Source organism: Talpa occidentalis, unplaced genomic scaffold, assembly GCF_014898055.3.
Source record: "Talpa occidentalis isolate TD23 unplaced genomic scaffold, MPIMG_talOcc4v2.1 talOcc4.11, whole genome shotgun sequence".
NCBI classification, from domain to species: Eukaryota; Metazoa; Chordata; class Mammalia; order Eulipotyphla; family Talpidae; genus Talpa; species Talpa occidentalis.
This window is the reverse complement of record NW_023601104.1, coordinates 19707658-19726907: the sequence shown is the minus strand read 5'-3', so window position 1 is coordinate 19726907 and position 19250 is coordinate 19707658. Positions and strand designations below refer to the sequence as shown.

At 47.3% G+C, this 19250-nt stretch overlaps 1 protein-coding gene across 1 annotated transcript in view; it reads left to right on the top strand.

Annotated features, from left to right (window-relative positions):
* MYO5C (myosin VC) overlaps positions 1-19250 on the top strand; it is a 91515-nt gene that overhangs the window by 31826 nt on the left and 40439 nt on the right. The window contains exons 11-21 of the mRNA XM_037502500.2: positions 3418-3499; positions 6192-6332; positions 8016-8141; positions 10253-10336; positions 12482-12616; positions 13105-13202; positions 14369-14455; positions 14907-15018; positions 15773-15984; positions 18357-18522; positions 18808-18954. Of these exons, the coding sequence (XP_037358397.1) occupies positions 3418-3499; positions 6192-6332; positions 8016-8141; positions 10253-10336; positions 12482-12616; positions 13105-13202; positions 14369-14455; positions 14907-15018; positions 15773-15984; positions 18357-18522; positions 18808-18954 (1390 nt within the window). The remainder of the gene's footprint in view (positions 1-3417; positions 3500-6191; positions 6333-8015; positions 8142-10252; positions 10337-12481; positions 12617-13104; positions 13203-14368; positions 14456-14906; positions 15019-15772; positions 15985-18356; positions 18523-18807; positions 18955-19250) is intronic.

Below are 19250 nucleotides of genomic sequence, written 5' to 3'. Positions count from 1 at the left end.
ACTTTCCTGTTTCATGGGGGAAATGACGTCACAGAAGAGCTGTACCTTGCTCACGTCACCAGGCCAGAGAGACACTCAAACCAGGCCTCTTACCGACCAGCTACTTCACGCCTGAAACCTTTCCTTTCTTGGATAAGAAATACTGTTCATTGGTCCCTGTCATTCTCGAAGAAATCTGATACTTTGGGGGTTTAGGGGGAAGGGGCCAGAGTTCCCCCTCTTCCTTCTTCACTTGGCCTAGTCCTGCTTTTCTGAACCCTGGGCCCAGGTCCTGACTAAAGATGCTTATAGAATAGCCAGAGTGCGCAAGCAGTGCCCGGCTTTTTGTTGTTGTTAACAACTGGCTTCACAGCCCCATGCATCCCATCCCCCCACTCCCAGGTCAGACCCTGGGATCTCAGAGGGAGAAGGGGGCGATTGCCCCCTGAAAGCCATCATAGAGTATTCCACCCAGATTGGGGGGGGTGTGCCCCGACACGTGATAAGCAGATCAACCTCCCTTGCCTGTACAGAGGGGTCTCAAGTGAGGCTCTGGGCCTCAGTGACCCCACCCAGCCACTGCCCAGGGATGCAGGTGAACTTTTACCCAGGTGACGAGAACTGGCTGTTTCATGTGAGACAATGCCTGAAGGGAGTCGCTTTGTTTAGTTTAGGCTCTAAGTTAATACACATGACTACCTATTAATAGTACATGTCAACAGCCGTAAAATACTGATACATCCCTGGGAGAGTCGAGTAAATTATTTACCTTGACTTGCTCTAAAAAAGGATCCAAACAGCAATAAAAACTTAGGTAGGCTTTTAGAAAGGAATATTCCTGCTGACCAATAAGCCTCTTTTGTTATGGTAGACACACGTGATCGTTACATTATTCTCCGTCCCTTTCTGTGTTTTAAAGATGTCTTTAAAATAAATAGGTCTTTGTTTTAAGAATGTATTATTCCATTCATTCAACAAATATTTATATTCTAGGCAATGCGTTGGGCGTGGTGGGTCAATAGAGTGGACCTATGGCCCCTGCCTTCTTGGGTTTAAATTGTAGTGAGGGAGACAGGTAGATAATTAGAGGTTGGGGTGATTCCTGTGAGGGGAACTGGCAGATGATGTGCTGGAGGTTAGGGGAAGGGGAGGGGGGAGGGGCAGCAAGTGCAGGCAGCAGGGAGTGAGGAGCAACCCACCACCTCTAGCCCCCAGTCTTAAGGAATTGGAATTTTTTGGCTAAGTGGGAAAACCTAAACTAGAGGTAGCGATAAATTCCTAAGAACACGTTAGACTATATTTAAATTTTTAACTTCAAAGTTAAATTCCCCTTCAGAATTTATAAAAGTAGCACACTCGCTGGCACCCATGAATTAATGGCGCCCCTCCAAAAAATGCGATCCCTTCTCTTAGTAACAGTGCTGCTGCCTGAGAGACTTTGTCATGCCTTTCTCCCATATGTTCGCATCGTGAGTCGTCCTGGCCCACGTGCGCTCTGCAGCTTTTGAGGGAACTGAGCTTAGTTTGACCTGGAAAGAAGGCAGCTCCTCGGGAGCAGTTGTCATTGAGAGCCCCCCCGAGTGGAAGGGGTGAGCCTTGAGGTTTCAGCTCACACCCCCTGGAAGGCTGCTTTTCTCCACCCAGTCGGGTGTTTATATTCTCTGGACCCTGCGTTAGATAGGCACGGGGGTCAGAAACCCAGGACTGATGCTGGTTGTGTGGCCCTCAGAAAGTCACAGAATCCCCCAAACCTCAGCGTTCTCCTCTGGGGGCCGGGGCCTCTCCCACAGGGCTGCTGTGGGGATCAAATGGAAGAAATTGTGAAGGCATTTTAAGAACCAGAGGCATTGTTCACATACGAAGATTTGTCAAAGCTAACATGCTCCTGACATTTTAAGGAGTAAATTTAGGTCTTTTGTGGGTTTTGAACTTCCGCTCTGGCTGTGCTTTCTTGGCAAGGGGGACAGGTTGGTAAATGGCAGGAAAATGACCACTGGTGTTGGATGTCTGGCGCCTGCCCTAGAAAGTCCTCCCTTTGGGCCTGCTGGGGGCTGCACAACGAGCCCCTTTCGACTCTCCCCCAGTCCAGCCCTAGCCTGTCTGCAAGGTCTAGACAGGCCCCAAGCCTCTGAGCCTCCCTGTGTACACATGGGATGGGGCTGTCAGAGCTGTGTGGGTCCTGCCCCTGCTCTATGTCATCCTGGGGCTGTCTAGGGGCCGGGACAGGCACGGAACCTGCACAGGAATTCTGAACTGAGTCGAACGGGGCCAGTCAAGTGAGATACCCAGGGAACCCCTGGTTGGAGGAGTCAGGAACCTCTCAGGATGAGAGGCTAAGAACTGAGGCTTTAGGGGAACTGCAGCGGGTCAGACTGCATGACCGGCACTGCTTGCTGGCTGTTGGTGTTTGATGCGATCATCTCCTCTGCCCCTCACTAATCACAGCGGGGCACAGCGGCCTCCACCTAGGGCGGGATCAAGGTTCAGCGAGGGGAGGCTCACCGGTGCTAATACCTAGGTGCTCAGCAAGCTCCCTCCACACAGGAGTGCTCATAAGGACAGGTGGCGAGGTACCGTGGGAGCTTCAGTGCTGCACACCCCACACCAGGTTTTACAGGATGCGTCATTTACATCAGAGCCCAGATTTCTGGCTTGTCTTGAGAAATGGGCAATCTAACACCCTGATCTGCTCTAGCCCATGACCGCAGCTGGCGCTGCCCCGCAGGAGAGTCTGCTTGCCACACACCACAGGCTCACGTGTGCTGTCTCCCACTGCTTCCCGTTCTGTCACCTGCGCCTCCTCCCTGCTCTAGAGTGGCAAGTCCAGAGACAGCTACTAAAAGTCAAATCAGAGGCAGGGGACCTGCTGGGCTCTGGACATTAAATGACCTTGCCCTTGTCCTTTAAGAACTATCATAGCACCCTGAGGTGGGGGGCAAACTGCTGCCTGTCTTTTCAATAGAGTAAGTGTGGGGGTATAGGAAACAGCGTTGCTTTGTCACCGAAAATGTGGGTGTTACAGGCAGACACACACACACACACACACACACACACTCACCCCTCCCCCCCCAACTGAGTCTAACAGCTGCTGTGTGACCTCAGGCAAGTTTCTTGATCTCTCAGGAGCCTATTTCCTTATTTATAAAGTGGTGTTGTCATGACATTGTACGCCTTTTCTAGTGCCTGCCTCAGGGTGCTATAGAGCAGCCCCAAAACCTGTAGGGCTTTTTTTGTATACCAGATTCTTCCAGGGCAGTCTGGAAAAAGGTGATTTGTGAAAAACCAGCAGCCCTGATGTTAAAACCAGCAGTTTGAGATATTTTTCAAACTTGCAAAAAACAAGCTTCTAAGTTGCCAAGTTTGTCAAAGAGTAGTTACTTATAAATGTGTGTGTGTGTCCTTCAAGTTATATTTTAACTTGTTTAAACTGTATTTCAGTTTTGAAACCTTTGATGTGAACAGCTTTGAACAATTTTGCATCAATTATGCTAATGAAAAACTGCAACAACAGTTTAACCTGGTAAGTGACTTTTCTGCCTTCTTGAAACTAGTTCTAGAAACTATTTCCCGAGTGTCCCTGAACATGGAGGGAGTCAGCCTTACCTTCTTGCCTTTAAAATAGGCCATTCGTCAGGTAGCAAGGGCGGGGCCACTGCACCACCGTGTGGCCATATCCTGTAATTGCACCTTCCCAGCCTCCCATTTCATAAAGTTTCAATTTATCACCTGCCTTGTTTAAATACAGCCAGACCAAAGGATTTCGTTTCCTGATAGTTCCACATCCTTGCAAGCCTTTGTGTCTTGCTCCAGCTGCTGTCTCTGCCTAACCTACCTACTCTCATCCTTTCCCCATCACCTCATCTTTACCTGGAAAACTCCTGCTGGTTTTTTGAAATTCAGCTATTCCCACAGCTCCTGAAGAAAAAATAGTATGTCATACTCGAGAACATGGGAGCTGGGTTTTTGAATCTTAGCTCTAGGACATCCATCCTTTGGGACCTCAGGCCCAAAGCCCCAGTTTTCTCATTAGAAAAATGAGTCAATAGTACCTTACTAATGTAGAGAGGAGACCAATCATTAAATCATACTGAGTAAGTATTTCTTTTCTTTCCTTTTCCATGTATAGACATTAAATTTCATTCTACTGCAAATTTCTATTTCATTAGCATCCTCAAGGATTCCTTGGAAGTTTAGTGTTTAAATAAACTGCAGCAAGGTTTATTCCAAGTGGATATACAGAGTGACTTGCCTAAAGCCAAAGTGTAGCTGTAGACCCTGCTGTCTCTGGGATTCTAGCACCACGGTGCTCACCAACACACACATTCTCCTCAACCTCAAAATAATGTGAGACCCCTCCTTGAAAACAGCATATTAGAGGCTGAAGTTCTACTTTTTTCTTTTCTTTTTCTTTCTGACTGCTCTTCCTCCTCCTCCTTCTTTCTTCTTTTGAGTCTTCTAACAATATGCCCATCTCCTTGGGGACGGGGGGCAGCCCTTAAAATGTCACTACAGAAGCCCTAGCAGGCCTGTCTCCTACCTTCTGCCCATAAATCTGGCCGCTGTTGGACCTCAGCACCTGAGGGCCTCAGGGAACACAGAGGTGATAACTTGAACCTGCCACTGATACCGGAATAGTCAGGCCTAGTCTCCCAGCCAGGAACAGAGCCCAGGCTGCAGGGCAGCGCTGAGCCCCAGCCGCTAGACCCCCACGGGTTGGTGTCTCATGAAGCCGCAGCAGGAACTTTGCAGACGCTCAGGCAAGCAAGCGAGAAGAGGCAGGTTTGTTTAGAGAAAGAAAAAGTTTTTGAGGAGAAAAAGAGCAGAAATAAAGTGGGACTCCCAGGCCAGGGAACCAGGCCTGGGAGGGGCAAGGAAGCCAAAGTGGAGTCGTGTCTCAGGGAATATAGACCTTCTTCCCCTCATTATTCTAAAGCTCCACCAGTCTCTTTGTGTGGTCAGTTCTTGGCTGTCTCACTTAATTTGCTACTGAGTGGGGGATCTTCACACTCCTTATCTAACAGCTTTCTCTTCCGCATTTGTTACATCTTTATCTTTATGGCCCAGTCCTCTGGATGGGCATGCCTGTGTTGAAGTTAAACCGCTGCCCTTCTAAGTTGTCCATAAATTAAACCACTCTCCATTTCTCCAATCTCTGCCTCCCTTTACCACCTGAAGGAAACCAGGACCAGCGTTAACAATGTTGTCCTTGGTCCTGGGATGTTTGTTTTTCCTAGTGGAATGGGTTACACTCCTCTTGCTGCCCTTATCTCTGAAGCCCTCCTCAATTCTCCGAGGTCCCCTCCTGCAGTATCCCTAAAACTGCCTAATTCCTAGCTTGCCCTGTGTCTCCCTATGCTCCTTCTTATAGCAAAAGCCAGTGTCCTGAGCCTAATGGTGGTCCCACCTCTTCACTCTTGCTTGTCTTCCTTCCCCGGGCTCCTCCATTTCACCTCCACTGTTTCTGACCATCCAGAACCCTGGACTGAGTCCCCATTCCTGCCACTTCAAAGTTATCTTTCCGGAAAGCAGTTGTCATCATAACCTCCACAGTCTCACTGACCCTAGGAAAAGGCCTAGGACTGGAACTCCCCTGTGGGATGTGAGGGTCCGGTGTGCCCTCCCCTCTACCACCCTTGCATCCATCCTCCACCTCCCCCCAGTTGCTGTGCTCACTCTCTGGCCTGGAAGAACACTGTTTGGTTCTCCGTCACCTATTGTGCTTCTGTGCTGCTTTTCTGTGGGCGGCCTTCTCCTTGTTGCCCGTCCACACCCTCCCACCTGCAGCCATGATGAGCCTGAGTCAGTGCTCTGTGAAGTTTCCCCGATACCCTTACTACCCAAACAAGCGGTGAACACAGCTCTCCAGGCGGTTGCCTTCTCACACGGAGCGCACAGGCAGCGTTCTTGGCAGCGGCTCCAGCTGCCAGAGAGGCTGCGCCTGTCTTTGACGGTGGCTGTAAGCAGGGAGCGGCTCTGGACAGCTTCAGTGTGAGGTGCTGGAGATGACAGGAGCTAGGGTCCCACTCAGAGCATGTTGGGGGATGCCGGCTAGACCCCCTTAGAAACTCAGGGGTATAGAGCCTGGGCCAGGGGATTTTTCACAAGCCTTCTGAATCAGTCATGTGTCTATATTTTCAAAATGCTTACAACCTGCTCTTCGGAAACACACTTTGATATTCTGTTTTACTTTGTGTTAACTTTTAAATTCTTAGCATGTCTTTAAACTTGAACAAGAAGAATATATGAAGGAAGATATTCCTTGGACTCTCATAGATTTTTATGACAACCAACCAGTTATTGACCTGATTGAAGCAAAAATGGGCATTTTGGAATTACTGGATGAAGAATGCTTGGTAACTTTTAAAAATGATTGCTTTCTTTTCCAACTTCTTAGTGGTAACAGATACTGCAAAACACATTTTTTAAAATGTGCTTGTAAATTCCTAACCTGTTAGTTTGGGTATTAATGCTGGGGCAGCAGGAACCCCAGAGGAGAGTCAAGTGGACCACCCACCCTTAGCATGTGTCACCCACTCTTGGGTAACATGTACGACCTCAAGGTATATCCAGGAAGGATTCACTCATGGGGATTGTCCCTAGGTTTATATAGAGTAGACATGGAAACAGTGAGTGACCCTGCACCACTTGTTAATGACTAATAAGAACTGAGTTTTCTTACACATCCTGGTTCTTATGCGTCACCCATCAGGAGGTGTAGCTGAAAAATCAATATCCTACAATTGGAGAGAAGAGAGCTCTAGAAGTTTTGCTATTATTATTTTCCTCTGAAAGGATCGATTTTGTAATGAGTCAGTCTGGCAGTGTCCCTCCTGGGACCACAGCGACAGATATAATTTCCAGGATAGTTTTGGCTCAAAGGTTGTATTTTGATATTTAAACATAGGTTCTATTTCTTTTTCAGATATTAATTTGTACAAAAAATGATGATAATGTTGAAGACTTAATGGTGTTTTCTCCCTTGTGTGGTTCTTCTCACAAATTACCCTTTCTGCTGCCACCTGGGCTTCAACCCCTGCAGTGACATAAGTTTAAAGGACAGGAGTCAGGGCTGAGCATTCCAGAACAATCTACTAGGTTCCAGGTACAGAGGCCAAGGTAGCCTCTAGGAAATGTTTGTACCCACTGTGCACAGAAGAGTGTGCAGGAGCCATTTGGACACAGGGATTAGAATTTGACCAGAATAGAATTGATAGCCTCAAAACCAATGTCAAGAATGAATTTGGCAACTAGCTTAATTCAAGATAGTGCCTTAACTAGACACTAGAAGAAAAGGAAACCTGTTTTCCTGAGGATGGGCCAGGGAGGGCTACATTTAGATGCTAATCTTCTCTCCAACTGAGAATAAAGATCATGTCCATGTAATTGCATCATGTAATTTTCTCCTGATCTGTTCAATTTCTTTGGGCAGAAAGAATAAAATACTCTCAATTTCACAGAAGTGAAATTCTTCATTCTTAAGTCAATATATGACCATTTTCTTTAAATGTATAATATTTTGTTCTGCTAAAAGGACAATTGATGTGTCCACGTGAATATCACTCTAAAGATGGTTAAGATCTGGGACAGACGGACACCTGGAGCTGCGTTGTAACAGGCGTTTTGGCTGGAGCCCACGTCACTGAAGTGCCAGCTCATCTCAGTGTTTCTTTTTTTTTTTTTAATTTTTTTTAATTTCTTTTTTTCCCAAAGATTTATTTTATTTATCTATACAAGTACTGGGTACAATCAGAAGTACGGGAGGGTGAGAGAATTCACCAGAATTGGAGCGGGAAACAGAACAGGCAGACTGACGAAGTATACTGCTGAGGGAAGCAGCGGGTGGCAGGAGAGGTTTGCACGTCATGTGGGACCCTCACCCGGCAGCTGGGAACTGAACCAGCACTGCAGAGGCTGCTGGCAGCTTTGCAACCCAATGCTCAACCGCTGTGCCACTGGAGGCCCTCATTTCAGTGTTTCTTACTGTTCATGCTTTTCTCACCTCTTATGATCTTTGATCTCTGTGATTTGATTTCCAGTTACCACATGGAACTGATGAAAACTGGCTTCAAAAACTATATAATAATTTCATCAACAAGAACCCTTTGTTTGAAAAACCCAGAATGTCAAACACATCCTTTGTCCTCCAGCATTTTGCTGACAAGGTAATGGGAGGGCTAGAGTAGGTTGGTCCCGACGAGCAGGCTGGCCAGGGATTTCCAGTCGGATCCAGATCACACTTAGTGTATGGCTTCGATGAAGGGAATGTGTGTTTAACAATTTTTGCTGTGTTTTTTTAACCACAAAACACATGAGTTTGAGTTGTACTACTTTAAAGATAAATGTGTTGTTTGTGGATCTCATTACTGATTTTGGATATATTATAATTCATTGAGCTGTTTTCACTTTATGTTTTCTATGAAATTGCAACAATCAAGACAGCACAATTGTGTCCTATTATGAAAGCTATTGTTTGAGGTTTTCATTTTTTATTCTGTCATAATATACCTATTACTATGGTAACATATAGGTTGACTCAGGATGCATGGGTTTTCTAGGTGACCTTTATTGTTTTCTTTATATGTTCCTACTTTTTATAGGACACATATTTCTTTAATGAAAAGAAAATATTGTTTAAAATATCACATTCCAGACAGCTTAGAAGCTTGAAGGAACAAAAAGAGAAATCACCATAACCACTGGCCCTCAACATACGTTCACATCTTTTCTTCTTTGTAAAGAATGTTGCCCCATTGGCGGTCACCCTAGTGGCCTAGCCAGTATCTGGGGCAAGAGCTTCCACTTACCTGTCTGACACTGGTACTGCAGATCAGATCTCTCGAACGAGCCTGAGTGACTGAGGTGACAGGAGCTAGAAGCTGAACTAACCTTGTAAGCTAGAGGGCTACTGCTGACCATGATTGATAACCTTTCAGTGCTGGGGATTTTTCAAATGATTCCTAAAAAGATGCACTTGAAATGAATGGTGATAGAGATCAAGTTACATTTTCTAATTGTCCTTGATAGTTTCATGGGAGAAAGAAAAAGATCAGACTTCATACAAAGCACATATGGGATTCATTTCAAGAGATTCCATTGTGCAGAGTTTCTGCATACTTAATTCCCTCACCCGACATTTCCAAGAAGTCCCTCTTGAAAGAATTAATGATGCGACATTTGGGTGGACTGAAGACTGGTAGGAAGAAACCACATATACTCTAACACTAGCTTGGGGTCTTAGCCTAATTTGCCAAGGAAATAAGAACCTCTAATGCAGCAAGTCTCCAGAGCCCCCATCAGAGGTTCTTAGCTGCTCACAACAGATGGCCCCCCTATATTTCTTACCCGTCACTCATTTGCACTATTGGTTCATATCACTAGTCTGGAAGAATTCATTCAGCAATTAATGCACTTCATTCACAAGAGAGAGTTTACAGACAGACTGCATTCCTGGTTCTTAACCCAAACTGCACAATAAGGTCAGTCTCCAACCCAGCAGGACAGAGTCCTTGCCTGGGCAACCCCAACCTCTGCCTCCAGATCTAGCAACCCCAATACCTTGTTTCTTCAGAGTCAATTAAAATCTTTTTTCACATAATTTTTAACTTGTGAAGAATATATGTCACATGTTAAAGTATACACCCCAGAGGCATAAATTTCTGGGGTTTGAATATTTAAGCGGTCACCCTGGATGTACTGTTGGGCGGATTTGAGAAATCTCATGACTCAGAAGGAGCTTCCTGGAGAGCTTCTCTAAGCCAAATTCAAGAGTAGCAAACACAGAGCCACTCTAAACCCAACTCTAGGGCTTTGGGGCCCTTGAAAGCTTACACTCAGCTGGTCAGGTTTGTTGTTTTGTTTTTTTCTTTCTATTAATGCTGGTTTAGGAAAACATTCTGTTTAAACCTAAAGGACACCACTGAACTTTTCCCCTCTGATTACTGGCTTCAAATAAGGGTAAAATGAGCCTCAAGCCAGGATCATTGCAGGCATACCATTCAGGGAGTGACTGGTCACCTGTGGCCAGAGGAACAGGTGACCCTGTCCCTCCAGACGTGAGTGTGGACCAACGGGCAGCTGGTGAGAAATCCAGCCTGGCTCTTTCCCTCGGTTGTGAGCTCCCTGTAATGGCCTTAATGTAACAGACATTGATTCCCTTTTTGGAAGACTAGCTTTTTAGCCCCTTTGTTAATCTTTCTCAGAAAAGAAATTCATGGCACTTCGATGCTGTCTGGTTTTGCCTCCTTGGAAATAATTAATTCCTTTGTCTGCATAGGTAGAATATAAATGTGAAGGTTTCCTTGAGAAGAACAGAGATACCGTCTATGACATGCTGGTTGAAATCTTGAGAGCAAGCAAGGTTTGTAAAGTCTTATGGGGTAATTAATGTTATTCATCATGTACTTGACATGGATCTAAATGAAATCAAGAACGAGTAAGAAGTGTACATGTTACCTGCCTTGCAGTGGCAAATATAGCTCATACGTAAAAAAAAAAAAAAACTAGAATTAGTACTAAAATATGTTTCTAACTCCTAAAAGCATATACATCTCCACTATATAAAAATCCGAAATCAAATGTGCAGGTGACAGAAGAAAACAGCAAATATAATCATTTAAAGAGTGATCACTCACATGTTATTCATTCATTCACAAATATTTATGTAGCATCACCCCAGATTCAAGATCAGCAGCGAACCAGGCAGACAGGGTGCCTGCCTCTTGGAGCATTCTAGAGGGAGCAACATACCTAGACCATGCGAACGGGCAGTAGTAGGTGGTGCTGAGTGCTCGAAGGAGAGGAGCCATGTAGAGGTGGGACGGTGCTTGCCCTGAGCTCCTCGAGTCCTCAGTTCTACGTGACAAGGAGTATCAGCAGAAGAATGGCTTTTGCCTTTTTCTTTTCCTCTCTAAGTTTCTCTTTAAAAAAAAAAAATGGAAAAAGGGATATTGTATACCTGAGCCTTGATTTCTGTGAAGATTTGGTTGTATTTATTGTCCTTCTCTTAAAGATCCTAGCCCTTTTTGTTCAGCTGTTTTGACAGCTTGACAAATAAGCATGAGCATTTCCATTAATGATCATAAATAAATCAGAGGCACGACTTGTTAGTAAAACCAATTTATGCTAGAGAGTTCCACGTGCAAATGGCCTGTGTCTTGTATGCCGAACTAGCTGACTTACCAGTTGTTCATGCCCGAGCTTTCCCTGGGGTCCGGTCTGGAAAATGTTTGTGATGTTGTAGAAATCTAGATGGGTCTCTCAACTGAGCACTCCTGCTGTCTGAGGTGTGAACATTTCACATCCATGCACTCCCCTGGGACACACAGGGTGCAGTAGGGATTCTCCCTGTCTGGTTTACAAGAAAAAATATATGCGCTTCACTCTAAGAGCTGTCCAAAATAATCCAGCAGTGAGGCAGAGCTCAGTCTGCAAATAAAAACAAGCTTTATTTAAGGGTTTTTTTATTTTTTTTAAAAAAGATTTTATATATTTTTGCATAGAAGGCCAGAGGTGCAGGGGCGAGGCTGGTGAAAGGATTCGCCAGAGAGAGAGAGTGGGGAGAAAAGCAGAATTTGAGAGCCAGATGAGCCATATAAGTGAACCCATGTGAGAAGAAAGTACAGAGCTTCTGTAAGGCAGCGCTCCTGTAGGTAAACTAATGAAATTCTTTAACAAGGGGGGGAAAAGCAGCCCAAAGGAAGAGATGCCTGTATGTCCATGTAGCAATAGATTGTCCTTTTTGCGGTCTGATGACATTTACTGATTCCTGTAAGAAGTTATTGCTGTTTTCTCCAAACTCAATTCCAGGGTGAGGGTGCTGGTTAGTGGGGGTGACGGATGTGCTTGTAGATCCAGATTCCTAAGTGTTTGGGCGTGGCAGCTGTGCACACACTCCTTGTGGCTCATTCTGGATATTGGCTTTATCAATTTTCATGCCTTGGTTTCTTAGTCACCTTCACAGAGAGAAGATGAGATATTTAAAGAAATACTTGATGCAAGGTAGAATGTGCTGAGTGTCTTAAAAGATCTGCAAATGAAAGATGAAGAGAGTTCAGAGGAAATTGAAATTAATTCATCCTGGGGCATGATTTTTTTTTTTTTTACCTTTATCTAAGCAAGTGAAGGGGACTGAATGTGGAATGATGGGAAAGGCTTAAATCTGGAGGGGTGAGATTGTGGGGTAGGAGGGAGGATAGTCCAGATGGAGAATGCACATGAGCCACGGCACAGAGGTAGGAAGATCCTCTTTTCTGACACTTTGAGGCCCACGTGCAGACATTGCAGTTTTCCTCACTGCTCCCTTTCCTGGGAAAGAAGCCACAACTTATCCTGAGCAAGGATGATCTCCTAGTGGTGTTGAGATTTGACTGGTCTGGTTGAGCCGAGGTTGTTACTTTGTCCCCTACCGGTTAGAGGGAGTGGTTGCCACCAGTGATTTGACCTGTGCCAGCTGAGGACTGGGGTGAACACTTTAGAACATTGAAACTCTTTCTGTTCCTTCCAGTTTCATCTCTGCGCCAAATTTTTTCAAGAAAATCCAGTTCCTTCTTCCCCCTTTGGATCAGCGATCACAGTTAAATCTGCAAAGCAAGTTATCAAGCCAAACAGCAAGCACTTCCGGACCACAGTGGGGAGTAAGGTACCAAGAAAATGTGAGGATAAAGGGTCCAGGAACAAAGGACAAGATGCCTCCACCCACCCACCCCACTCCACCCCCCCCTCCCTGAGTTTGAATCACTGGTAGGACTCCTTGCCATGCAGCTAGGCTTGGATGTGAACATCGAGCTGCTTCAAATTCAATATACATACAGATGCAAAGAAAGGCCACAGTCCATTGTCATCAGGCCTCAACCTCCAAGGCCACATACACCTGGGCAAACTGCATGTTTGCACAATAACATGATTTACTAAGCACCTGCCCTTTGTAAGCGTCAGATAGAGCAGAAGCCTACCCAAAACAGTAGGACACGCTAATAGACACAGTCATGAATTGAAACCATTCATAGTAAGTATTTATACATGAAATTAACTTTTCCTTAGGTAACTTAGCAAAGTTAGATCTTATTTTTCCCTGCATCTGAGCATTGCATTTCTGTATGACATTTGTTATTTGCCCTTGTCTCCTAGTTCCGCAGCTCCCTGTACTTGCTCATGGAGACCCTCAACGCGACCACTCCCCATTACGTCCGCTGCATCAAGCCGAATGATGAGAAATTACCCTTTGAGTAAGTATTCTTATGCGGCAGGGAGGGACAGCACTGGGGAAGCTGCTTCTGCCATGATATTGCAGTGTTTAAAATCATCTTGAACTTGACAGTTTCTGAGTTTTTGAATAATCGAGAGCAATTTCGCCCCTTGACATATCACATCAGCCCAACCCCTCTCACTAAGCCATTTCGTCTCTGGGATTTAGCAAAGGGGTTGATTTATTTATTTATTTATTAAGATTTATTTATTTATGCATACAAGAGCTGGGTACAGGCCAGAGGTGCAGGGGGTGAGAGGATCCACCAGAGACAGAGTAGGGAGCAGAACAGGCAGACTGACTGAAATACACTGCTGAGGGGAGCAGCAGGTGAGTCAGGAGAGGTCTGCTGCACCATGTGGGTTGCTCCCTGGCCGGGGATCGAACTCGTGCTGCAGAGACTACAGACAGCTTCATAGGTTGCATCTTACCCTTGCACAACCAGGGAGGCCCAAAGGGGTTGATTTAAAAGAATAATCTACAACTAAAGTTTACACAACCCGGAAATCAGGATATTCTCCTTGATTATAGGAAGTTGTGTTTGTAGGAGTAAGGGTGTAGAGGTCGGAAGCTTTGTCCTTAAACATGGCATGAGCATTAATTAGACTTGTTCTCTGGGAGTCAAAGGAAAGCTCCAGACCATGAGCAGTAGTTTGTAGTCCCTTGTAGCTGATTCAAGCTAAGAGGGGTCTGAAGGAGATACGCAGGCTGTGCAGGTGGTGAGGGTGTTTGGGTCACCGGGGGTCACATCTAAGCACAGGTCACCTGCTGGGTGTGCTGTGATGGGAACTCAAGCAGCACTTAGCAGCTGGACAAGATGATCTTGAATATTCCATCTGCTGTGGTTGTCACTGAAAGCTCACCCCAAAGGCCTTTTCCCCCACAAAGCCTTCTCCCGTCACCTCCCCCAGAATCAACACCTCCTTTCTCGTGTGCTCAGCATCCTGTCTGAACTGTTTCACAGAGGTGTTATTTTTCCCTTGCCATCCAGCAGGTATTTATTAATTATCTGCTGATCTGCCGGCTGCCTCGTGTGGGATTCCAGCTCCCTCCCGCGGCGCTCATGATATCAGCAGGGGGCCCACACTACTTCAGGGAGTGTTTATCAAGGATGGCTTACCTCATTATAAAATCATTGTCTTTAAGGTTTGACTCCAAAAGAATCGTCCAGCAGCTACGAGCCTGTGGTGTTTTAGAAACGATTCGCATTAGTGCACAAAGCTACCCTTCCAGGTATGTTTTGCGGGGGAAGTGCCCAACTTCAGGTCTGTGTTGAGGTCTAAGGGAAAGGCTGCCACTTTTTTTCAGTAACTTTTGTCAGATGCACCGAGGTTTTCCCCCACTGTGCTGAGGGAAGGCTGGAAGAGGGGACAGGCAGGCAGTGTCGTGGACAGAGGCCCCAGACCCATCTCTGCTGCTGGTGACAGCCGCCCCTGCCTCCCCGGTGCTCTCGGGAAAGGGAAGAGGTCACTCGTATGTGCTGAGCGCCCCCAGTCCCGGCAGCAGGCAGGTGTGAGGTCTGAGGTAAGGTTTGCGTGGTGTTGCAGGGAGACCTTGCAAAGGTCAGTGCCATCATTCCTAGAAGAGACTCCTCCTCCGCCCAGCTCGCTGACAGTGGGGGTAAGCAGGGACCACAGACATGTCCCCTGCGATGCCTCCCCGCATAACCACTCTGCCTTTCCAGGTGGACGTACATCGAGTTCTACAGTCGCTACGGTGTCCTCATGACCAAGCAGGAGCTTGAGTTCAGTGATAAAAAGGAGGTGTGCAAAGTGGTTCTCCACAGGCTCATCCAGGTCAGTCTCCCTCACCTCCAGGAATCACGGACTCTTCCCAAGAGCGCGCCTCCCAAGCCTGTCTCCTCATCTTGCTCTGAGGACTAGTCATTACGAGTGCCTAAGAAGAAAGATAATGCGCCCCGAGCATTTGTGTGCTGAGGAGATCAGAGCACAAATCGCATCTCCAGACAGCAGTCTCCTTCAGGGAGCCAAATTTGAACCCGAGCCACCCCACACTGTCCTATTCTGCTTTGTTCCACAACCGAGGGAACTGCTAGGGACCTGGCTTCTATCACACGCCACCCAAGACAGTCCCCGCGCCGGGGGTCTGAGCATGGCACTCAGAGCAGATTAGGTTATTGTTGCACTGATGAGCTGTGCTGAAAGGCGTTGGGAAGGAGTTATAATGGCCAGGGGAGCGGTGGTGAAGAGCACCTAAGACGAGGCAGAAGCCAAACCTTTCCAGGTTCCTCTTCTCTCTTGTGGAAACCCCTTTCAAAAGGCTAGAGCTGCCCACCAACCCCAACGCGTATCCTTTGTCCCCCACAGATGGACGCTGCAACCTCGTGTCCATTTCGTCCCCCAAAGTGGCTTTAAACAAGCAAATCAAAATATAAATTTCCAGCCAGGATCAGAAATTTTCTGCTTTCTATCAGAGAACAGAGTCAAAATAACGATGTTTTTGGTGTCTTTACATCGCTAAACCTATTGTCCAGGTAGTAGAGAAAATCTGAAAGATTTTATTTCTGATTATGTTGTTTTTCTCTTCTAGGATTCTAATCAGTACCAGTTTGGTAAAACCAAAATTTTCTTCAGAGCAGGGCAAGTGGCTTATTTAGAAAAACTCCGATTGGATAAACTGAGGCAGGGTTGTATTGTGATTCAAAAGCACATCCGAGGCTGGCTGCAAAGGAAGAAATTCCTCCGAGAAAGACAGGCTGCCCTAACTGTCCAGCAGTACTTCCGGGGTCAGAAAACCGTGAGGTATGTTGGAACCAAGGAGACAGGTGGGCTTGAACAGCTTTCTCTGCTGATCACCTCCAGGGGGGCAGGACCCATTCAGGACAAAGGGCCTCTCTCCTGGAAGCCAGGGTGCAGGGTCCCCTTTAGTGGCCACGAGCCTTGAGGTGAGAAGGGTCGTTTTGTCCCCGGGGGCCTGGTAGTGCTGACTCTGCCTTCTGTCCTTGAGTGCTGGAGGTGACAACAGGACCCTGCATAGAGGAGCCTCCAATCAGGGTGTTATAAAGAGTCAGAATTTCCCAGTGAGAGCAGGTAAAGGGATTGGGCCCCTTTTCTGTGGGTACTGAAAATGCCCAAGATGATGAGGGCCCCCATGAAGCACCCTAAGTGACAAGGCCTTGGATAGCCACTGACCAACCTTCCTACAGATGATGGAGGGCAGACCACGCCACAGGGGGTCAATGGCACAGCCCTGAAGCAAGCCAGTCACAGAACTCCCAGGGCAGAGCTACTAACGTGACCTCAAGGGGATAGATGCAGGATGTTTAAGAGGCAGATGTTTTAGGGTGAGACTGTGGAGCTGAGTCTGACCTCTTCCTGAGCTGGGGGCCTGACTTCCAGTGGCATCTGGGCTTCTCCACGTGGTTGGGACACCAAAGTCTTCATCTCCTTTTGCCTCAAACTTGACACTCCACCTCTGCTCCCTCAGGAGACCCTCTTAGATGCACATGTCACCCTGCTTGCCTTCCACGCCTCTGGGTTTGCTTCATGACACCAGTCTCCAGGGCAGGAACCCCCAAAGTTATCTTCTTTCCCAAACCGAAGCTCCCTTTCCATTTGGGAATGACCCCTGGCCTGACAATTCTGCACCCTCTGTCCACCTCTCCCTTTGCCTCTGTGCTTTTTCATTGGTCCCACTCCCTCTGTCCTGCCCTGGACAGGCAGTCAGCTTTGCTGTCTTGACCTTGCATAGGGCATCTATGCTCCTGCTGCCTTTCTCTCCTTCTTAAAACAGGGCCTGACTGAGCCGGTGCCCTGCTCTTGCCTTTAATGCCTCTGCTGGTTCTCTTGCTGGAGATGGGCAGTCTGTCTTTGACACAGTAATCAAGGCCCCCCAGGCCCCAGATGCACTCATATGAGTGGATGCTCCATGAGGACAGGGAGCACATCCATTCTGAGAACCTAGCACAGAGGCTATTGGGTAGAAGCTACTCAGTAATATATTTTTTGAATAATAAATGGTCCCCATCTATTTTTCCAACCTCATTGACTACTAATATTCTCCAGATACCTTATATTCTAGCAATTGCAGACAGATTCTCTTTTTCGGAACGTTGCAGGCACTACTAGGCTGCCATGCTTTTGCTGGTCCCTCAGCCTGAAATGCATTTTCCAACCTTCCTGTCTATAGAAATCCTACTTTTCCATCAAGAGTTAGCTCATCTGCCTTCCCAAGCAGAACGTTAGTTCTTTTTTTTTTTTTTAAAGATTTAATTTATTTTCACAAGCACTGGGTACAGTCAGAGGCACAGGAGGGTGAGAAAATTCACATAGAACAGGCAGTGACGAAGTGCACTGCTGAGGGGAGCAGCGGGCGGCAGGAGAGGTCTGCGCGCCATGTGGGACCCTCCTCCAGTGGCTGGGGAGCAGCTGGGGATCGAACCGGTGCTGCAGAGGCTGCGGGCAGCCTTGAAACCCAGCGCTCGAAACCCAGCGCTCAACCGCTGCGCCACCGGGGAGGCCCCAGAACGTTAGTTCTTTACGAGCCTGCTTACAGATGAACTTAGCAGCTATTCTTGTCTCCTCCGCCCCTCCTCCACCACTTACGTCTGCTCCCTGCGGCTGTAAACTGCGGGCTCCCCCTCTAGTCCTTTCAGACAAAAGTAGACAGGCATTTTCTAAAGGGTCAAAAGCTGTGGGCTTTGGGGCTTTGCCTCTCCCTTACTATTCAGCCCTGCTGTCACAGCATGGGAGCAGCCTCGGCCAATGTGCGATAGGTGGGGGGCACTCCAATAACTGTGACAGAGGGCAGGCCGGATTCGGCCCCCAGGTTGGTTTTCCCAGCTCTAGTCTAGGCCCCCCCACCCATGACTGCCCACCAGAGTGAATGAGAGAGGGCTGGCCACGTGCAATGCCGCAGCACGCTTCTGTTGCCACAGACTCCCTCTGGGATTGATGGGCTTGAACAGGAGAGAGAGTTTCCACGTGGAGCCATGTTCAAATCAGGAGGAAAGGAGAGTTAATGGCGACTGATCCAAACCACTGCCACGGTTTAATGTGCAGATTTGCAAAACATATGTGTGTTCCGTAGTAGAAAAGTGCTACACAGCGTGTGGCTCCAGTCGAGGCCAGCGCCCTGTGGATAGCAGGTTTACTCTACATTCTTTTTAACCAAGGAAAGCCATTACCGCCACAGCCCTAAAAGAAGCCTGGGCAGCAATAGTCCTTCAGAAGTACTGTCGGGGATATCTGGTTCGCAATTTGTACCAGCTCATCCGTGTGGCCACCATCACCATCCAGGCCCATACCCGAGGATTCCTGGCCAGGAGGAGGTATCGGAAGGTGCGCTGGGGCCACAGGCTATTTGGGACTTGGGTTTCCCAGGATTCCTGTTAGTTTTCTCCCATGGTAGAGAGACAGTTTCTCTGCCAAAGTTCTTCCTAGAGAGCAGGGAGTCCTGGCGTGGGCACGTCTGTCCCTGCGCGTCTGCTACAGGTAGGGTTGGATGATTGTTTCAAGTGTGGGTGTAACAGGGCTCTGTGGGTCGGCAGCGGCACCTCCCAACATTGGCAGAGTTGATGAAACGGTGGAGATCCAGTTTACACTTCGCAAAATCTTATTTTAAAGATGCTCCAGGAACACAAGGCTGTGATCCTTCAGAAATATGCACGGGCATGGCTGGCCAGACGCAGATTCCAGAGCATCCGACGCTTCGTGCTCAACATTCAGCTTACTTACAGGGTCCAGCGTTTGCAGAAAAAACTGGAAGATCAGGTAGAAGCTCATAGTGAATTTTTCACATTTACTTTTTCTAATAGTTTAGTTTTTCTTTGGCAGTTTTTGGCTATGCCTTTAAGACTTAGACCCATTTAAGGAGCTTGGAAAAATGTACAGGGACCACCTGGGTCAGAGCACAGCAGCGTGCTGTAAAGGGCTGCTGTGTGTGTCAGTTGTGCTCTGCACAATGGCAGGTCCCCAATGGGGCAAGTGGGGCTGAGATGCAGAACTGGCTTCACTGGCCAGCCCGTGTGCCCTGGTATAAAACTGTGCTGCTGTCAAGCGCAGGTGCC